The 21,742-nt window shown below is 34.8% G+C and overlaps 1 protein-coding gene across 1 annotated transcript in view; it reads left to right on the top strand.

Annotated features, from left to right (window-relative positions):
* The window catches only part of Fadd (fas-associated death domain protein), a 185,742-nt gene that overhangs the window by 159,035 nt on the left and 4,965 nt on the right, over positions 1–21,742 (top strand). The window contains exon 4 of the mRNA XM_081760278.1: positions 11,654–11,778. Coding sequence (XP_081616404.1) covers positions 11,654–11,778 — 125 coding nt within the window. The remainder of the gene's footprint in view (positions 1–11,653; positions 11,779–21,742) is intronic.

Here is a 21,742-nt window from a genome sequence, read left to right as displayed (position 1 = left end):
TTAACATGATAGTTGAGTGAAAGCAACGTCAACAAAAACTTCAAGTTTGTTGAAAAGAATTGAATTCAAGTTTAGTGCAAGGGCTATGTCAACATTTCATTCGTTTTCTTTCATAACATCAATTAGGATTTTGCCGTGTGGACTTTGTGGTGGACAAACACCGTGCTCGTGGGTTTTCTCGGGGTTCTCCCGTTTCCTCCCACTTTCTTCATTCCATCATTTCATTCATTTCTCATCATCACCGTCTCCTTTAGCCTAACCGGCATAACCGTGGGACGTAAAACATAAAGATTTCATTTCATTTTTTTCAATTAGGATTTTATATCATCAGGTGCAGACCAAGGTTCTGTTCCTATTTGTATATAGAGAAAACTATAGTAGAAATTTCAATTTTGATATTTAACGGTGAATGAAGTTGTGCGCGCTCAAGTGAGCCCGTTCATTTACAACCCTGTAAATAAATAAGTAAAAAAAAATAAAAAATGAAATTAAACCAGAATGTAGAAGACGTAGGAGTAGAAATTAATTTTATAATACTAATATAAGAATGTTATTTCTGCTTTAAAAAAAGAAGAAAAAATGTCTACATGAACTGTTTAGCATTACCATCTTGCAAGAATTGCGTAAAATATTCAATATTTCATTGATTGCATAAAAAAAATTAAACACTCTTCAATGATCTTGTTAAATTTTACTTGAGTCGTGTTCTTTTTGCTGGTTGGTATGATTGAGGAATCTTGAAAGAGTAAGCATTAGGTTAAAGATCCGAGACGTGCCTATTGTAGGTTCGAGTCTCGCTCAGGGTATGGGCATTATGCTTTGTTCTTTCACTCCACGATCATCGATCATTTCCTGCCCTCTCCTTTAGCCTCAAAGACATAGCCCGAGTTCGTAAAATTGATAAATAAATAAGTTATAAAGTTTGAGTCTCTTCTTTAAGTTTTATTGGATCCTGTACAGACACAATTAATTTGTTTAATTATTGAGTGGACATTTTCAGAATATGATTCTCTGCGAAAACTTTCCTTTCTGCAATATTTTTCAACAAATGAAATATTTGAATAATTTTCTGTTCACACAAGAAATTATTGTTGAGCACTGATCTCGGGTGCGAAGCTCCGTGGTGAGATCCCAAACTATGTGAGTTTGATGTATAACATTATATTTATGGGATTTCTCACTTCCTTCCACATTATCATTCCATAAATGACTTTCGTAACTTTTCATTTGTCATCTGTTTCCTTTAGTCTACAGAACACGATCGTGGGACGTAAGGTGAAAATTTTCATAGTTCTTAATGAAAAATTATTTAATTCGCGCAAGAGAGCGCAACAGTCTTTTGACTAATTTATTCATATCTAATTAACAAAGCAAACATTAATTTCAGGGATCAACATTACAATAAGAATAAATTAGATATTTATTTATGCTTTAACATTGTTCAAATTATCAATTCAATCGAAATATTAAATCTAATACAATGCGTAAAATACTACTATAATATTTTACCACGCTCAAATGAAGTTATAATATATAATAAATACAGTAATTGTTATTTTATATGATAGTATAATTTGAAGCGTAACATAGGTCCTTGAAATCACTCATTCTTCATATAAATCCTTGTACTGAATAAATTATCGTGTTAATTTCTTGTGGGTTAAACTTTAAAACTTGTTTAAGCAGAGCGGTTATGACCCTAGATTGTTTATTTCAAATTAATATTTGCAGATATGAAATTTCGGTAGAAGAAAGAGAGCAAAAGTTAACCCAAAAAAGAAATTCAGGGTGGGGATTTGTGTAAGAACGTGGTGATGGTAAGTTTGTAGTAATCCCAACATGGCACCGAGAAGCATCCTGAATAGTTATAAAGAGTACTCAAAAACATACAGTAATTATGTACGTACTGAAATCGCGCATATGACCACAACGATCGGGAACATCAGCAGTTGTTGGAACAAGTAGCCAGTCGTACTGTTGCTTAATATTTGTCTGGGACATGATATTCCACACTTTCTGTAGATTCTGTTGTAGGTAGTGAATGGTCGTTGCCGGAGCCCGGCTGGCGGTCAGGTGCTAAACAACTGTCTCACACATGCTTCGCTGGGCTTTGGTCCGAAGACCTAGCAGAAGAAAATCTGCTAGAACAGCGCTGTCCAAATGGCGGCCCGCCAAAACATTTTCTGCGGCCCACAAAGCTCTCACGATTTACGATTATTATTGATACTATTTTCATTTATATTTATTCTTTCTTTTAATGTTTGCACACTTGTTTCGAAATAAGGCATCCATTTAGCGATTCTGCACAACAAACAGGAGCGAGAATCCACTGCAACACCTTTCCCTAAATCTTGGAGTTTGGTCGGAAAAGTGTGTCAGTGTTTGATTGTATTTATTTGTGTGAAAGTGCATTTTCAACTATGAAAATTGTGAAGAATCGCTTCAGAAGCTGCCTTGGAGATTCTTCTCTTTTACATCTCCTGCGGCTCACAACAACAGGAATGAAAGTAGATATCCCAGCCCTTGTAAACGCTGCTAGTCACCCTCATTTGTCACATTGAATAGGTATATAATATTTCAAATACATTTTTTATATTTTTCTTTTCTAGCGTAATAATAATAATAATAATAATAATAATAATAAAATTAACAGCCTTCAAATACTTTGGATCCCTCCCAGCAAACATTTCTTGGTGTAGAACTGGCAATACTGTTTAGCTCTGTTACATGCTGATCCTACATCTGGTGGCTTTCAAAGTATGCTTTCCAGAACGTACCACTAATAAACCTTATTCCACCTCGTGTGGAAGTATATTGTGTTCACCGTGCATTCCTTACAACCAAGACGGATGATTTGGAATGTGGTTTTCCTTTTACACACGTGTGTAGGTTGGTGTATAAGTGACATTCGCGATTCATACATCTCTTGTGTATCAACTGTCTTTTCTGAATCTGTTGTTTTGGGTTTTAGTTGTTAGATTTACTTTAATTGTGTATGCTCTAATTCTGTAAATAACCTATAAATTCTGAATGAATTCTATACCATGATTTCTGTAAATAACTTACAGAAAAAAAGTAATTTGCCCAACTCTCTACTGAGGGAAAACTTGCAATTAAGGCTTAGACAAAACAAGCAAAGAGCAATTCCGAAGAGTGTTTTAAAAAAGTTTAAATTCACAGGACATCTTACGGCAACAGTGTTGTTTACCTTAGATATATTTCTACAGTTTGTTTTAAATTTTCCTAGATAAACTGTGAATAAAGTGTGTTCAATTTACATGTTTTTATAACACTAATTTCTGTCACGAATAGAGATGTGGGTCGGGTAAATACCCAGTGGGTAGGTAAATAAAAAATGGGTATTTACCCGGATATTTACCCCTGTTGAATTTACCTACCCAAAAAATGGGTATTTTACGAAAGTTCAATTATTAAGAAGTTTTAAGAATTGTTAACCGTACCGGTGACGTTTTTCTGTATTTTGGGGTCTCTTGAGCGTGATGTCTCATTCATTCACTATAAATGTGCAAAATAATAACCAATTGACCCCGTTCAGGTACGGTGCTGGTTTGCAGGCAATTTTGTACATTATATGTTATTCTAGGTTGAAGTGATATCTAAAACCCATTTTTAAAATATTTTTTCTCGAAGAACTTAGGTAAAGAGATCAAAATATTGAATCGAATGTTTTAAAAGGGGGAAATGGTGGAGGTTAGTTGTTACATTTTTCAGACGAAACCCTCGTGGACACCTATACGTATATCAAAGTTTGATCAACGTTGATCAAGCCAATCTTGAGAAATAATTCACACCACATTTCCGCTTTTACGTCATCGTTCATGAACAAATCATATTGAGAATCAGAATCAGAGTTGAAACTTGAGGGATTAATGTCTCCTTGGGGTACCTACATTACCACCCACTTGTCGTCTCAAGATTGATCTAGGGCTATTTTACTATAGGTTTACTTATCCGTCTATGCCCTTTCTTCACCAAGGTGTGAACGGCTTTTAAACTTGGATTAGTTTTACACCAAGACTTAAAAAAATTAACAAATCGTAGTATGACTTCAAGCCTTAGGTTGTCCAAACATGGAAATCGTGCATAAGCCCTTTTTGTTGAATCTTTGGGAGACAGCCCCAGTTTTAAATGTAAAGTCTGCAATACGCCATCAATGTTCAAGAATTCCATCAAGATATTGTGTATTTTCATTTGAGATTGAAAAGTCTCCTTCAATCCAAAAGTTTTTCCTGAAACGTGGAACTTTGAAATTTTAAAATTCTCAGAAATGTTTCACAGAAAACAACTGAAGACACCCGACACATAAATAAAAGATAAACGAAAGTTGGATCATATATCTAAAGCATTACATACCAGAGGCTATAACTAGTTGAATAAAGACAACCAAAATTATTAAAATCTTTCCGAGTCGAACATTATGGACTTCCAGTTAATCATGAAAAAGGTGTGCCCTATGTCTACTAGTTTCGAACTTAAAAGGACATTTTAGAGTAGTTTTATCATGAAAGGAGAAAATGAGTTCGATATATTTGATGTATTCAAGCTTATCATATGACAATATGCTGAAGTAAAAAAAAAAAAATATTACATGAATTTCCATTAAATGTACAGGCTTTCCTTAACTTTTTATGGCTTCTTAGGTTCAACGTTACTATTTGGAATTTTTGATAGAATCTTAATATTGATGTTAAAACAAATACCGACGTATAGAAGGTTAACGAAGTCTTACAGGAATTGAAAACCTTGCCAACGCGATCTCGTTAGTGGGTATCCCCTGTCACTTCTTGGTCACCCTTTGTGGATTGAATTTTTTAAAGAAAATTCGTCCTTCGTATGCTCTCCCATCAAGGTATCGCCTGGTTACAAGTTACTTCGATGCTCAATACAGTGAAATGCAAGGGGAAGTTAAAAAGAAGTTAGAGGAATTCTCTGTTTCTACATTTACAGTATGACGGTTGGAGTAACTTGAGAAATGAATCTATCATTTACTTCGTCATTTCAAAGTCTGAACCTGTTTTTGTTGATTTCGCGTTGTCAAAAGATGCAAGTTACTTGTCTGAAGAGATCATGAATGTTCTGTAAACAATATAACCCTGAAAAAATTTTAGTAATCATAGGAGACAACGCGTATAACATGAGAACAGCTTTCATATTAGTAAAACAGAAGTATTGTAATATAGTATCTTTGGGTTGTCTTGCTGATCTCCATTTGCTTTGTTCTGACATCCTCGGATGTCCATCGGTAAATACATTACTGGGAAGTGTAACTGATGTTGTTAATACAAACATAGACATCACTTGCAAGCACTATTTACACAAATCTCAAGGGAAAAAGGGTTACAATTTCGTTAAAAAAAATGAAATGAAATCTTTGAGTTTTACGTCCCACGGTTATGCCGGTTAGGCTAAAGGAGACGGTGATTATGAGAAATGAATGAAATGGTGGAATGAAGAAAGTGGGAGGAAACGGGAGAACCCCGAGAAAACCCACGCACACGGTGTTTGCCCACCACAAAGTTCACTTGGCGGGAGCAGGGTTTGAACCCGGGACCCCATGCACCAGAGGTGAACGCTCTACCACTGAAACACCGCGGCCCCTCACAATTTCGTTAAAGTTGCTTGGAAAAAACAAGATGGGGAAACCATTTACACTGCCTCCAAAGTTTGCCTGCCAAAAAAATTAGGCTTGAGAGGCTCGCTGTGAGTGAGGGATTGTCATTGCCTTCAGAAATCAAGAAAAGACTTCTTGATGATGTATTCTGGGGTTTGTACTGAAAACCTTGCAGCCATTTTGAAACCTATAGTGGATTTGATTAATTGCTTCGAATAAAATAAGCCTCATATAGACATTGTACACTCAAAATTCCAGAGAATTAATCAAACTGACAGAACAGTTACCATCGTCAATCCTTTCAAAAACAGACGAACAATCAATAATGGAAAAAATTAAAGAATGAAGTGAATTCGGCTTGGGTCCAATTCATTTGGCTGCAGATCTCCTCAATCCCACTTTTCAGGGCTGCAAATTGACAGCTGAATAATTGCTTGATGAAGTAAACTTCATTTGTGAAGTTGGTAAACAAATGAGATGGAATTGTTTTACTGAGAGCACATTTGATTGACTACAGGGACAAGGAAGAAATACGGGCAAGGAAGATTTTGTGGGACGGAATGGAACAAATGAGCTCACTACTTTGGTGGAGAGGGTTTCGAGGCATCACTGAATTAGCTGATGTTGCCATTCGAATCCTAAGTGCTCCGGTTACATCGGCTGCCACAGAAAGAACTCTCTTCACATTTACTTGGAGCATAGTAAGACAATAAATTGTTTATCATTGGAGAGGGCAGGGAAACTAAAATATCTTTCATATAACTGGAAGCTTTTAAATAAGAAATTACCTGAAGTTTCACGGATGCAACTCTCAGAACCAGGGTCTACAAGGAAGAAGTCACAAGCTGTTGGCATGGAACACAACAAAATACCAAAGACATTGGAAAAGGATACAGAAGAAATGAGTGACATAGAAGAAAATAAAGAAACGAGTGATAGTGATGTTGATACTGAAGGAATGTGTGATGATTCCGACTCTGATCTTACGGTTGATATTGAACAGAACAATAAAATTTGTGGTCGTTTTATTTACAATGATCCAAATATGGTAGGGGTTAATTGCTGTTCTATATTGAATGATTTAAGGTACAAATATTACCTTCACTTAGTTACTATACCACTTAACGTTTATATCACATTAAAATTTTAAATATGCTATTCCAATAAATACTTTCACAAAGTATTATTATTAGTTAAACTCCATTTAGTGAATACTTCTAAAAATCAGGAATTAAGTACTTAAGTGTTTTACGAAGTGTTATTTTTTATTTTATTGATCATTTTCTTCCAACGGCATATTTAATAAATAATTTGATCGAACAATCTATTAAATTCAGTTACTTTGATTATTCTGCAACTTTCGTAATCATACAATTACTTCTACAGAATGGCAAATTAGTAAATGTGTAATTTGTTTAGTTTCTAAATATTTTCTAGATTATTATTTACTTTGTTTACGTCGAGTGTCTTTACTTTGATATAACTATATCAACAACTTACAATTAGATGTTACAATATAGTTTCCTAATCAGATTTAATTTGTTAATTCAGTAAACCAGGAGTAAAATATAAGAAACTTATTGGTCAAATTTTTTGCATAATTGACAATTCAGTACATCTCATTGCCTAATAGATAAAATACGAAAAAGAACATTATTTTGCGTGAAGGAAGTAACCAGCTGTATTTGGAATATCAGTTTAGTTTTTTTAATCATTAAAGAAGTTGTTTTTCATCAGTACTATTCACATTTTTTAAGGTAATGTAAACTTTAGATCCTTAAAATAGGAAAGTAATTATTAATAATTCATTTTCTGCAACTAATGAATTTGGTAAACCTAAAGAAAAAGGTTGTTCATTTTAGTTATAGAGATTCCACTGTTACTTAAATAGTTTAGTTAGTGTGCTCATCGGCGATTTGAAAAATTGGAGAAGGTATTGGAAATAAAAGAAGATGTGCCAGATCGAGAAAAATTGTGAAAGTAATTTCATCAAACGCGAACCTAAGGAAGAATTTAAATTTCGTGTCATTAATACCAGGAGCTGCTGGTAGACAGAATACTTAACCTTTTAATTACGGAGCCTTTTTAAAAAATAAAGCCTGGGATACGGCGCCAATTTCTGCAGTTGCCTAGTATGTCTCCTGAATAAAACACATGCAAGTACATATATGTGATACCCAGAAAGTTAAAAAACAATTAGGTTTAATGGGCAAACTGCAAGGTATCTATAAATAGTTACTTCGTATCCCAAGCCTTATTTTTAGGTAACTAAATATAGTTACTTCGTGTCCTAAAGGTTAATAATATTGTATGGTTAGTTTGGTGACAACTGACTTCACTTTCTTTGGTCATCGTCATGTTCTGTCATTAATTTTATATTTTCATGTTGGTTTGATCCACTATCGAATTCTATACCGTGCAACTGATTGGACGCCTCAGGGGCACACTACGGTAATAGTTTACGGGGTAGAATGGACAATTATTTTCCGCCAAGGATTAGAAGGAAATTTAGTGTAAGTAGAATGAAAAATGATGGGAAGTAGCTAGGAAATCCGTACTGTGTTACTTAATAAATATCAAATTCATTCTTTAGTTGCTAGAAAAAAATGATTAATTTAGTGGTTATTTAGTGCTTCTGTTGCAGGTGATACAAATGACCATTATATTTTTCATTGGCAAAGATAAAATTAATTTATTGGTAATTGAAACATAAAATACCCACTAAAATACCCATTTTGGGTAAGTACCCGGGTATTTACCCACTGAAATAAATACCCAGGTATTTTACATCCCTAGTCACGAACTATCTTCAGTCTACGCTACAGAGGAATTTGGATCACTGTCAGGGACTGGGTTTGCTAGAATGAATTGTTCGCAATAGTCTAGAAAAAATATTTAGTAAATTTACAAAGCTTCTGAATTAATATTAACTGTACTTACGACGTCAGCAAAAGGAGACAGGCGTTTTTCTACATCGAAAAGAATTGACACTTTTAAGGAATTGAATGTTCCAAGAATTGGTATTCCCATTATCAGGTCTTTTTCGATGGAAAGTATAGCCAATGGTGATAACCGAGTTCAACCAGCATGTATTAGACAAATTTACTTCAATTAAAGAGAGGAGAATGGACTTACTATTTAAATAAGGTGTTTAATCGAATAAAATGTTCTGCATTATTTTTTATTTTTTAAAATCAGAATTTTATTTAATTTCACATGTCACATAGCATTTGCATCCAAAGTTATGCTGATTAGTCAATGAGTGCAGTTTATATCTTCTGTCTCCGAATGTTCGTACTGCAACACCCGAAACCACAATCTACCAGCCGCCACAGGCTAATAGTTGTCGCTAGTTGCGTTGCCTGCCTGCCTGACATCAAAAAATGTCGCTAGCTTTCACGCAAGTAATAGATTTAAAACTATTTTTACGATTTAATTGCAACTTAAAAACTGCATGGTTTCGATTTAATCATTTCAAAATAGAACAAGAGTTTATAACCATATTTAGATTTAAGCATTACTATTTGGGACAGAGAGCTAAAAGATTGGGGGAACAACTAGTTAATACAACAGAAAATACGGCATATTTTGGAAATTCCGTGCGAAAATCGAGAAGGTAGTTTAAAATTAAAATGCATATATATGTATATTTCATCCCCAGAATAGAACTGTCGTAACTCTAGAATGTCTATTTTTTATTTATTTATTTATTTATTTCATTTTCCGCCTTAAGAACACTGCATTCATAGCTTCGTCAAGACATACATTATTACAATTAATAGTACAAATATTAATTCAAACTATATACGTAACAATAATAGTAAACTAAAAGTGTATTTTTCAGGGTTGACAAAAACCATGTTTTTCTTTTTAAATGCAGTTTATTTGGTTCAAGCCAGGTTTTTGGTGTAAACTTTTTTTTTTTTTTTTTTTTTTAATAATAATAATTTGCTATTTGTATTACATGTGGACAGAAATAAGTTTGTTTCGCCTTGGTGTTATTATGCAACAACGGGGTTATGCTGCAAGGCGGAATTCAAACCGCTTCTCGGCTTACATCCGAGAGAAATTGTCCTCGAAACCGGGACTAATTTGCACAAGTTCGATGAGTCTGCCGACTCACTCACGAAAGACTCCTGGTAAAAAATACGTTGTACTGATCTTTACATACTTGTTAATATAATTATCGAGAGTCATTTCAGAAGGACAAAAAGATAAACAGTTGCACAAGTGAAACCATTATACAGAATTATATATAAATGGGGAAACTCCCGTCTTAGCCATCGGGAAAATCCTGTTATTACTTTAAATGCAAAGCAATAACGGAAAAATCCTGTTATTGCCTTGCATGTAAAATTTTAAAGTCAACATATCATAATTAGTACGCTAAAACTGAGGTATTAAATTACAAATTTAATATGTAGATATCATTCAATAAAATTAAAACTGAAAGTCCAATCCAAGCTAATGTTGGAAGCTACGTAGGCAGTCAATAAATTTTGCCAATTTCTACCAATATATTTAAGCAACCTTGGCTTCTTTATAAAACAGCATGCATTCAGGCATACAATTTGGTTTCGTTTCGTATGTTTAGGCTTAACATCCTTACGTAGTACCGAGGTTATCAAGGAGAAGACTTGTTTAAAGACAAATCCAAACCGCTACTTCATTTACACTTAAAAGAAGGATTGTGGTTTGACCGAGAATTGAACATGGGACGCCTTGATTAAAAGATGAAAAGGACATAAAACTAACGCAGATGGTTTGATATGTGAAAATGAAGTTCACACGATTTAAAGCATTTTTCGTTCCTTTTTTTAAAACCATTTTTTTTAGACCAACTGGTTTCAACCAGCCAACCCTGGTATTTTTTTTAAATATTAATTATACCTTGTTTTATATATTTCCAATTCAAGTAAATCTTAATATTGATATACAGAAAGACCACACTGAAGGTATTCCTCTAAACTACAGAAAAGATGTTTATGTAACAACAATTTGAGGTGTCTTTTAAACTGCAAGTTTGGCATTTGTTTGACACAATCTGGCAATTTATTGTATATTTTTATTCCTATGTAGAGTAATGAATTTTGAGTTTTTGTTAAACGGAAATTTTTGTATATGAATATGATTGGTTGTTCTAATGTTATATTGGTGTAGGTCCGAATTGAGTTAGAAGTTTTTTGTATTCATATGTATGAATAATGTTGTTTCGAGAATGTATAATGTATAAAATATTATCACTGCCGTGTATATACATTAGGGCCCCTTATATACATGGCAGTGGTAATATTTTTACTTTCTGAAACAGTGGTCTGCTTGGTGTGTGAAACGGAATTTGATAGCATTATTCGTAACACTTTCTTTGATAGCATTGTAAATACTTTTATCGCATGACAGGTATTATCCTAGAAAATGATTCCGTACGATAGAATTGACTGGATCAAGCCGAAATAAGTTATTTTCATTGTTTCCGTAGTTAGAATATTGCTAAGTTTACGTATCACGTAGACTCTCGCGCGTAGTTTCCTCAACAAATCATTCACATGTTCATCCCAGGTTTCCAGCTAAGCCAACAAAAATCTTTGTTTCTAAAGAAACGAGACTATTACATTTCCTGTTTTTTGGGGAGTTGTAACGTTAGTTCAATATGTATAATCAGTGGCGTATTTAGGGGGTGGCAGTCGGGCTCAAGCCCCCCCCCCCCGTGAAATAAATTTGTTATATGCAAAACTTCATTAAAATTTGTCGTCACCCAAAAGGAAAAATTTAAGTGTTTATTCACGTGTTGTGCATACCTCCTCCCGAAACAAAATCCTAAATACGCCACTGTGTATAGTATTTATTCTAGAGAAAACCTTTCTTAAATGCATAGAAATTACAATTATTACACATTAAAAATAGCCTAGTTTGAGTTGCGACAGTCTTATTCTGGGTTGTGATATGTGTGTATTCACTGTCTATTTTAATTGATGTGATTTAGATGTTAACTTACGTTTTGTTCTAATGACTTTCTTTTAGTTCGTGAAGAGATTAAAAAATCAATTGGTGGAAATTGGTGGGACTTTGCTGAGTATCTGCTTCCATTGCGCACAGTTGAAGATATTGATCACGCTGGTGGTGATTACAAGCAAAAAGCGGCAAAGGTAAATATACATACATATATACATATATATACATTTTTATTAAGCATGAGCCGAAACTTGTGTTACAAGTGACAAATGCTGTCGTAAGTGAACTCACTGTAAACAGGTCGTAGAAAGATAAATGTAAGGGAAATTCGTATTGAAAATACAGAGTGAGCATAAAGTCTTGCCCTGATTACAAAAATTCATTACAGAAGAACAGTTTGACATAACAATGTAAATACTGGTAAGTTACATAGGTTAGTATTACAAGTTTTTTTTTTTTTTTTTTTTTTTTTTTAGACCACTTACGTTACTTATGTTACTGATGGGCGATTTGGTTTCGTGATACCACAGCACGCATTGCACTTTCTCTTGCTTCGATACCATTTCGCCAACTAACCCGCGCGCGCCAAGTAACGTACTGCGTCACTCTTAAGTGCCATCTATTGGTCCTTAAAAAAACTTGTAATACTAACCTATGTAACGGACCAGAATTTACATTAACCTGTCCAACGGTTATTCCGTAATAATTTTTTATAATCAGGGCAGGACTTTATGCTCACTGTGTATAATGTGTATGAGATTGAGTTATTTCTCCATGAATGGTGGATAAATACAAAAGTGACTTACTTTCTTCAAGTATTCCTATGATATAATGATCCGGTGATAATTTCAGCGGCTATTTGCCATCTTCAACTAACTGTTGTAGTGAATTTTGGGTGTCTTTACATTCTGTATTTTTTTTCATTATCCCACAATTAAAAATATTTAACAATTATACATATATCGCCATTATTACTTCAAGTCATTGTCATTTTTTTTTTTTTTTTGTTCCTGTTCGCCAGCGAGGACTTTTTTTAAAAAAAAAATCACTATTATAGCCTGATCACTACAATTCGAAACACTTTTATCACTTGTAAAATTACTAGATTAAACGGATTAAATTGTCACATTAAATGCATTAATTGTCACACTTTCGTACACTCCAGAAGTAAAATTCAATAAGATAGAACGTGAAAATTATTTAAATATAATTAGTTACTATATATATATATATATATATATTAGTCCACCAATATATATATCAAAATATATCAAAACATATCAAAACAAATGAAAATCGTTGCCAGACTCTCACATAGTAAAACTGCTGTAATGGTTGAAGCGATCCGAAGTATCGTCTATGATGTATAAATTATGAAAAATGACTGTGTATCTAATGAAATAACTAATTCATTCACTAATTGTGTTCGGTGCATTTTTATAATATTCACTTAATGTTTTTGTATATTGTATTTTTCAATAAATATAATAAGAACTCTTGATAGTTTCGAATACTCGTATAATGCATAAATTGTTTCAATAATTGCGGAAATCCAATACTCTTGAAATTTAATGCTTATATACTTTATATTTGTCAGTAAAGTTTGTAATTACGAACTCTCAATTCTTATCCGAATTTAAAGTTGATTTTTATGTTTAAATGTAAAATGATCGATATTTTCTTCCTTAACATTATATATATATATATATATATATATATATATATATATGAATGCTCATTTGCCGGCGAACCACAACAAAAGTGACAGGTATTCAAAATAGTAGTGAACAAATATGCATAATTGTTAAATTATTTTAATCGTTGAGTAACTGAAGAATTTACAGAAGACACTTACAATTCATAATTGAAGATTTTATAAGACATCTACGGTTCATTACATGGTTCAGATAAAGGTACAAGGTAGCTGCAGAAATTGCCATCGGATTATTATATGAGGAGGTGCTTGGAGAAGGTAAGTAAGTTACTTTTATAAAAATAAAATGTACTCATTCCGCTCAAGTGTAATTTGGCCTTCTTGTGCCAATTTAAAATTGCTTAGAACCAATGTTGTAACTACTGTAGGCAGAGATAACTGGAGTAATTCCATGATCCCAGAGTTAAGTAAAGTCTACAGAAATTAATCAGCCATATTCTGAATATTAATAAAATAGAATTGAATATGGCTTCTAAAGAGACAAAATAGTTAAATGCCAGTAACTGAATACCAATCATGCACGCGGATCTTCTAAAAAAAAAAAAAAAAAAAAATCCAGAACTTCTGTGAGAATGAGTTTAGTGGAATCACTTACTTCAGTCTAGTGATTCTCGAACTAGAGGGCACAATGAGCGATCAAGAGGGGGAGCGAGCTACTGACAGAAATAAACCGTGAAATTATGGATAAAACACTACTTGTAATGGTCATTTACAATTTAGGTTTAGCAAATTTTACAGACGGTACATGTTTGATTGCTAAATACTAAATACTGTTCTCTTCCCACATTCAGAGCCGGCTCTACCATATGTGCAACACGTGCATTTGCACTGGGTGACAGGTTACGAGGGCGGCAAAATCTGTCATAAATATATTATTTACAATAAATATTTCTTGTTGGAAACAGACTTCATGATTTTGCTAGTTAAATTTACTAAGCTCACATTCTATTTGAATACTACATTCATAAATAATATTTGGGCGCATTAAGGTCACATGAACACTTCTAAAGCAAATCGTCAAACAAACTCCAGCATGAATTGCTTGATTATTGTCAAATACAAGAAAATTCTCGAACAGTTGTAAACACCTGTTCCATTTGGTTAGTTATCACAGTTTTGATATGAAAACTAATCTTGTCTTTGTCACAAACAAGTTCCTTATCATTGAAGCTGGAAACAAGTTTTTTTTTTTAAATTTATTTTTAACATGTAGAAGGAAAATCAAGAAACAAAGATAAAAGAGCTTGTTGCATTGAATTGCAAACTGATATATTGAGATTGAAGCTCGATATTGAATTCTACCATCCTTTCGCTAACATAATATATTATTATTTAAAGAAAAACAGACATAACGAGATTGTATTTGTAGTGTTTAGGCCTTTCTGAGTGCGAGTGCATTTCCCCCTCCCCTTTGTTCATGATGGGGTGGCATACTTAAAATCGTGGCTTTTAAGATATATTCTTTCTGGAGAAAGGGGGCCGGAAAATGAAACCATTGCACGGAGGACAAATGATGCCATTACATGGGGCGGAAAATGGTGTCATTGCACGGGACGGCAAATTGCCTAGGGCCGGCCCTGTCTACATTATCCGAAATTTTTCGTTTCTAAACTTTTGTTTAACAATAGCATTACTTTTTTCTACTTTCGGAAGAGAAATCGATGTTGGAAGTATTATATATATAAAAGCAACATTTAATCAATTTATAACTGGTTTACGAGGATCCAAGAATGTATACCTAATTACACTGCTATTTATGGTTATTTAACAAATATTTTAATACGAATGTTGTAACAAAAAAGCGTTAAATCACTATAAATGCCATACAAACACAAAATAACCATTGAGTAAGAACTGATGTTTCATTATGAACGATCATCATCATAGGTATTCTGCCATTATTGGTAGGTCATTTGCCACAACTGAGAAGGCAAATGACGCGCCACGTGATCACGCCCTGTGCCACGTTATCAGGTCAGAAGTCACGTTGCGTACTAAATCGAGTGTGGAGATTCCAAATCCAGTTGTGAGATATTTCAAGCACGTAACCTCCGCGTGGGGCACCCTGGGTAATTCGCAGATGCATATACTTTATCATTATTATTGATTTTACTCAAACAACTTAGACTTTTGACAATATTCTATTCATATTTACCTTACGTGCTAACACTGTTTTTAAGCTCTTCATTATGTCTTTGCAGTAAGCTTTCAAATAAAAGTATCCTTATTATAGTTTTATATTTGTGGACGACTTCATTTTTCTTTTTCTTTTTTTTTTCATTGATTTTTCATTGACTTTAATGTTCATGCTTCTTTCCTTTTTTTTTTTTTTTTTTTTTTTGATGTTTTATTTATTTTAGGACGATTTACTTTTGGAACATAGAATCTACATAGTATCTTCTACATTTGAGCTGAATTTCAGCCATCTTCCTTTTTTGGTGTTTGAGATAAGTGGAGGAATTATTCCATTGACATTAATACTATTGTTTCCTGCTTTTTTGACTATGTTTCATTTATTTTAGGACAATTTGTTTTGGGAATATAGCATCTACATTATCTTTTCTATATTTGAGCTGAATTTCAGCCATCTCCTTCATTTGGTTTCTGAGATAAGTGGAGGAATTATTTGTTTTTCATTGATTTTTCATTGACAATGTTAATGTTTCGTGCTTTTTGACTATGTTCCATCCATTTAAGGACTCTTTGCTTTTGGAATATATACTTTACATAGTCTCTTCTATGTTTAATCAGAATTTCAGCCATCTTCCTCTTTTGGTGTTTGAAATTAGTGTTTTTTTCTTTTTTCGATTTGCCATTGACATTAATGTTAATGTTTCGTGCTTTTTGACCATATTCCATTTTAGGGCAATTTGCTTTTCGGGTATAGAATCTACATAGTCTCTTTTACATTTGAGCTGAACTTCAGCCATCTCGCCCAAAGTCTGTTCATATCATTGGAAACGGATAGGCCTTTTATATATATATATAGCGGAAAGTAGTCTTGGAAAATAACGTAATGGAAGTAACTAGGCCCGTATTTATATGTTGTGCGACCCTGTGCTGTAAATAATTTGTCGCCCCCTCCCTCTGTACAAACTCCTGTCTCAAACAAGGAAACAAGCCGTGATCTTGTAAACGTACCAGCTAAAGAATAGCATAGGGCATTTTAAAAATAATCGGAAACGACCAATATTAGAGTTGAATTCATAATGTTTGGGGTCGCTGAGAGGAATAGTGACAATTTTAATCCAATTCAACTTCAAGGTCATATTCCACTCCTTAGGGAGGGGGTGAGATTTTAAAAGTAATCGAAAACGACATATATTAGTGTTGAATTCATAGCAACTACTGTAATTAAAGCAAATCAGCATATTTTCTCGCGCTTGCGTGGGATTCTGCGGGTTGCTAGTTTTAAATATTACTTTATTGTGAATCGTAAGGAAAAATCCCATAATTTAGCCGCCCCCTAAAGTCTGCCGCCCTGTGCTGGAGCACAGAATAGCAGTTACCTAAATACGGGCCTGGAAGTAACGCGTTACTTTTTAAGTAACGTTTCCTAGTAACGCGTTACATTTTATCCAAAATAACTGTAACAGTAACGCGTTACAAATTTTTAAGTAACGTACCTAGTTTGCGTTACATTTCGGATGAATATACTCTGTTCACTATCCTCTTATACAGTTTCAGAAACTCAAAGGCATGGTCCCTTCCCCCCCAAAAAAACACTCAAATAACGCCAGCGAACAACCCTCCCGCTGGGGAAACCCATCCGTCAATGCTTATACGACGTTGCCTTATATCTTTCCAAATTTTCAAGAAAGGGATTCTGGTGGTCAGTGACTATTTTTCCTTTTTTTTCTTTTTCTTTTTGTTTCTTTTTGTCAATTTTTAAAATCTTTTTCACAACACACTTTTGTTTTACTTTCCCGTAACTCAGATAAAGTAAACATTTTGCTGCAAAACAGAGAGCAATGTAACACAACAAGCATAAACATCTTCCTTGAACACTGATTAAATAAAATAATAAAATAATAAGCGCTATATAAATAGTAACTCTTGACTGTAGCAAAACCAAAGAAATGTACTGTAATAGGCAGACTCTCCAATTTTGACAAACACTGAAGTCTATTGTGTAATACAGATCGAATACTATTACCAATACAAAAATAAATGCGTCTGATGTAGCTCTCTTCACGCAATGAGACGAGAAATAAGGTTTCCTTGTCTCACCTCGTAATTTTGTAAGACATCTTATCTCGCTTTCGAAGTTTTTTTTTTTTCCCTCTAAGTTTGATTATCGAAAAAGATGTCCTCGTCTTGCTTCATTTTGTAAATTTACATACAAACTTTATGACCCGATTTTTTAAATTTCCAAACTGTTATACGTGAGTGCCGTAAGTCTTACAGAATGTGTTTTTCTGGTCTGTCGTCAGGTATCACAGCCAAAACAATAGGAGATATCAAGATGCGGATTTTGCAATCGATTCAGCGTCGCAAAAACAGGTTCTGTGTTCTTCATTAACCCTGTATTCAAAAACATAAGTAATTAAAATTAATCATTTCAGGTTTCAATATTTATTGCCTCATGGTCTGAAGAGTGTAGAGCAAGAACTGTAAAAGATATTGAGAAGCACCTTTTTTTGCAATCGATTCAGCGTCCCAAGAATAGGTTCTCTACCCTCCCTCAACCTCTATTCAAACTGAAAAAGGTTCAAATTAATGATTTGGAAGGATTGGATAATGGAATTAACGATTTGGATAATGGAAGGATTGGTGGAATGAGAAAATGGCAGGGAACGGAGTATCCTGAGAAAACCCACGGATACGATGTTGTTCATCACGTTTATTTGGCCGTGGATCGAACCAGGGTCCCTACGCACCAGAAGTAAGCTTTCAACCACCAAACCACCGTGCCCCCGTTTAAGAAAAAGGATTCACGAAACAAAACAGTATTCCTCATTTACACCACATAAGCGTAAACACAGAATTGAAATTTAATTCAAATGTTCTGGTAGTCAGTGTTGTCACATATATATAATATGTGATCAAAAGTATCCGGACACCTGGCTGAAAATGACTTACAAGTTCGTGGAGCCCTCCATCGGTACTGCTGGAATTCAATATGGTGTTGGTCCTCACTTAGCCTTGATAACAGCTTCCACTCTCGCAAGCATACTTTCAATCAGGTGCTGGAAAATTTCTTGGGGAATGGCAGCACGTTCTTCACGGAGTCCTGAACTGAGGAGAGGTATCGATGTAGGTCAATGAGGCCTGGCACGAAGTCGGCGTTCCAAAACATCCCAAAGGATTCAAGTCAGGACTCTGTGCAGGCCAGTCCATTACAGGAATGTTATGGTCGTGTAACCACTCCGCCACAGGCCGTGCAGTATGAACAGGTGCTCGATCGTGTTGCAAGATGCAATCGCCATCCCCGAATTGTTCTTCAACAGTGGGAAGCAAGAAGGCGTTTAAAACATCAATGCAGGCCTGACACGACCACTCCATAACACCACCACCTCCGAATTTTACTGTTGGCACTACACACGCTGAGAGAGGACGTTCACCGGGCGTTCGCCTTACCCACACCCTGCCATCGGATCGCCACATTGTGTACCGTGATTCGTCCTCCACACAACGTTTTTCCACTGTTCAATCGTCCAATGTTTACGCTCCTCCCACCAAGCGAGGCGTCGTTTGGCATTTACCTGCGTGATTTGTGGCTTATGAGCAGCCGCTCGACCATGAAATCCAAGTTTTCTCACCTCTCGCCTAACTGTCATAGTACTTGGAGTGGATCCTGATGAAGTTTGGAATTCCTGTGTGATGGTCTGGATAGATGTCTGCCTATTACATTTTACGACCCTCTTCAACTGTCGGCGGTCTCTGTCAGTCAACAGGCGAGGTCGGCCTTTACGCTTTTGTGCTGTACGTGTCCCTTCACGTTTCGACTATCACATCAGACACAGTGGACCTAGGAATGTTTAGGAGTGTGGAAATCTCGCGTACAGACTTCTGACACAAGTGACACACAATCACCTGACCACGTTCGAAGTCCATGAGTTCCACGGAGCGCCCCATTCTGCTTTTTCACGATGTCTAATGACTACTGAGGTCGCTTATGAGTACCTGGCAGTAGGTGGCACCACAATGCTCCTAATATGAAAAACGTATGTTTTTCGGAGTGTCCGGATACTTTTGACTTTTGATCACATTATATATATATATATATATATAGACTCAGGAACAGGTTCTTTCTTTGATATTATTCCTCTATTACATCCAGTAGTTCTAGATGTAACCGACTACTTCGAAGTTTGAGTATTGCATTCAGATGCTTGGGAAGTCTTCCGTAGTTTCAAAATTCAGTTGCATTAATTTCATCTAGAAGTTATCAGAATCCTTCAGCGTAACGAGAGGTTCATGAAGGGAATGATGTAACGATGTAATATTCAAACCATATTCATCATTCGAGTATATTGTGTAATGACTTGCGTATCTTTTAAAAAAAAAATATACTATAGTTGCCCGCCAGACTCGTGAAATTTATCTGCTCGTCTCGATTCTAGTCTCGAAAATGAGATGAGAATTGACATTTTTCTAATCTCATCTCGAATTTACAAGATACTTATCTCGCGGGCAACACTAGTCTAATACTATATATCTTAACAATAAATTACGCTTAATTAGCCGTGTAGGGAAGACGTAAATTAAAGCAACACTAGGAAAAACTCTAGGGACTAGTGAAACAATATAAAATTAAAAAGTTCCAGTATCATTTGGCTGAAATATAAATTAGAAATGGACATTGCGTGAATTCATGTTATTGTGTTTTTGTTATAATTATGAAGGTTTATATCCTGATCCGCACAATTCCAATTGCTTGTTTCTTAAAGTCATTACGGATTCAGTAGTTAATAAAAAAAAATCATACAGACTCATTTAGAACCTACTTAGGCAATCTGTAGGACAAACGCAATATTTAAATAATGATAACAATAATTATTATCCCTAACTAACCACGTTTATATATATATTAACAGTTTCGCAAGCGTTTCCTTGTATACAAAATTCTTAGGTATTATGTTTTATTGTAGTGATTTTTTAAAGAGCTGTAGAAATAACACAAAAAGGGAAATATGGCAACTACAGATCTGTCACCCTCACCCACTTTCTTTCGACCAGCCATAAATAAGCCCCCATACTGAGTTTGGTGACATCCTCCACCACCCGCGGTGTATCGGCATCGGAGAGCAACTGTATACGTGGAAAGTGAACAGCCTATAACTACAATATATGTATGTTTTTTCGGAAACAAATGTTTCTTTTGTGTACGCTGAAAAACGAAAGCCATAAGAAATGTAAGCAGTAATATGGAATACTTTTAGTGTTGCTCACGAGAGGGGGGGGACTGCTCGTATCTCATCTCGTCTCGATAACGAGACCACAAGAGATTTTTATAACGAGCTTAGTTCGGCTCGACTCGAACTGGCTCGCTTGGGGTGAACCATCGGCTCGAGCCGACTTGGTTGGGATGAGCCATCTGCGCGGTTCGGCTCAACTGAGCCGAGCTGTTCGAGTCGTTAACAATTCTAAACCCAGGCCGAACAATTTTGAATAAATTTGGCCAGCGCCCTATAACTTGGAACAATATTTGGCTCGAATACTCAACCTCGACCTTCAACCCAAATTCAGAAGCTCGTGAACAATGTCCTTGACTTCTAGACTTCACGACTACCAAAGTTGGCAATCAACAACTAGTTTTTCAGTATTCTGATACAAACCTCATATATTTCATGTTTATACACAATGTTGTTATAGTAAATAATAATAATAATAATAATATAGTATCATTACTAATAATTATTTGTCTATGTAGGATACTTGAAGAGAGTACTTGAAACTACACACAGGATTTGGCTTGACTCAACTCGAAATTCGACCCGAATTCGGGTTGAGTTGGAGGAAATTTTTCGAGCCGAGTTCTCGAGTCTAGCTCAGAGATGTCTGTTTCGAATCGAGTCGAGTTTCAAAGAAAACTCGCTCGTGCCCATCCCTACAAGTAACGCAATATGAGATTTTAGTCGTGTTATATTATATGAAAATGTTCATATGGCTGTCAAGTAAGAATTTGTTCTTGCACCTACATAAAGCAATTCAGAACGTGCAATAATAATAATAATAATAATAATAATAATAATAATAATAATAATAATAATAATAATAATAATAATAATAATGGTAGTAGTAGTAATAATAGTGTGGAAAATTGAAGTAATAAGATTTTTTTCACATATTCAAAGGTTCGGACCTGAAAGTAACGCGTTACTTTGAAGTAGGGTAACAGTTACTTTTTGGGAGCAAGTAACGCGTTACATTTTAAGGGAAAGTAAAGTAACTTATAACGCGTTACATTTTTACAAGTAACTTACCCAACACTGGCGAAG

This window comes from Thermobia domestica, chromosome 5 (assembly GCF_964235325.1).
Source record: "Thermobia domestica chromosome 5, izTheDome1.hap1.1, whole genome shotgun sequence".
NCBI classification, from domain to species: Eukaryota; Metazoa; Arthropoda; class Insecta; order Zygentoma; family Lepismatidae; genus Thermobia; species Thermobia domestica.
This window is presented reverse-complemented; position numbering and strand designations above follow the sequence as displayed.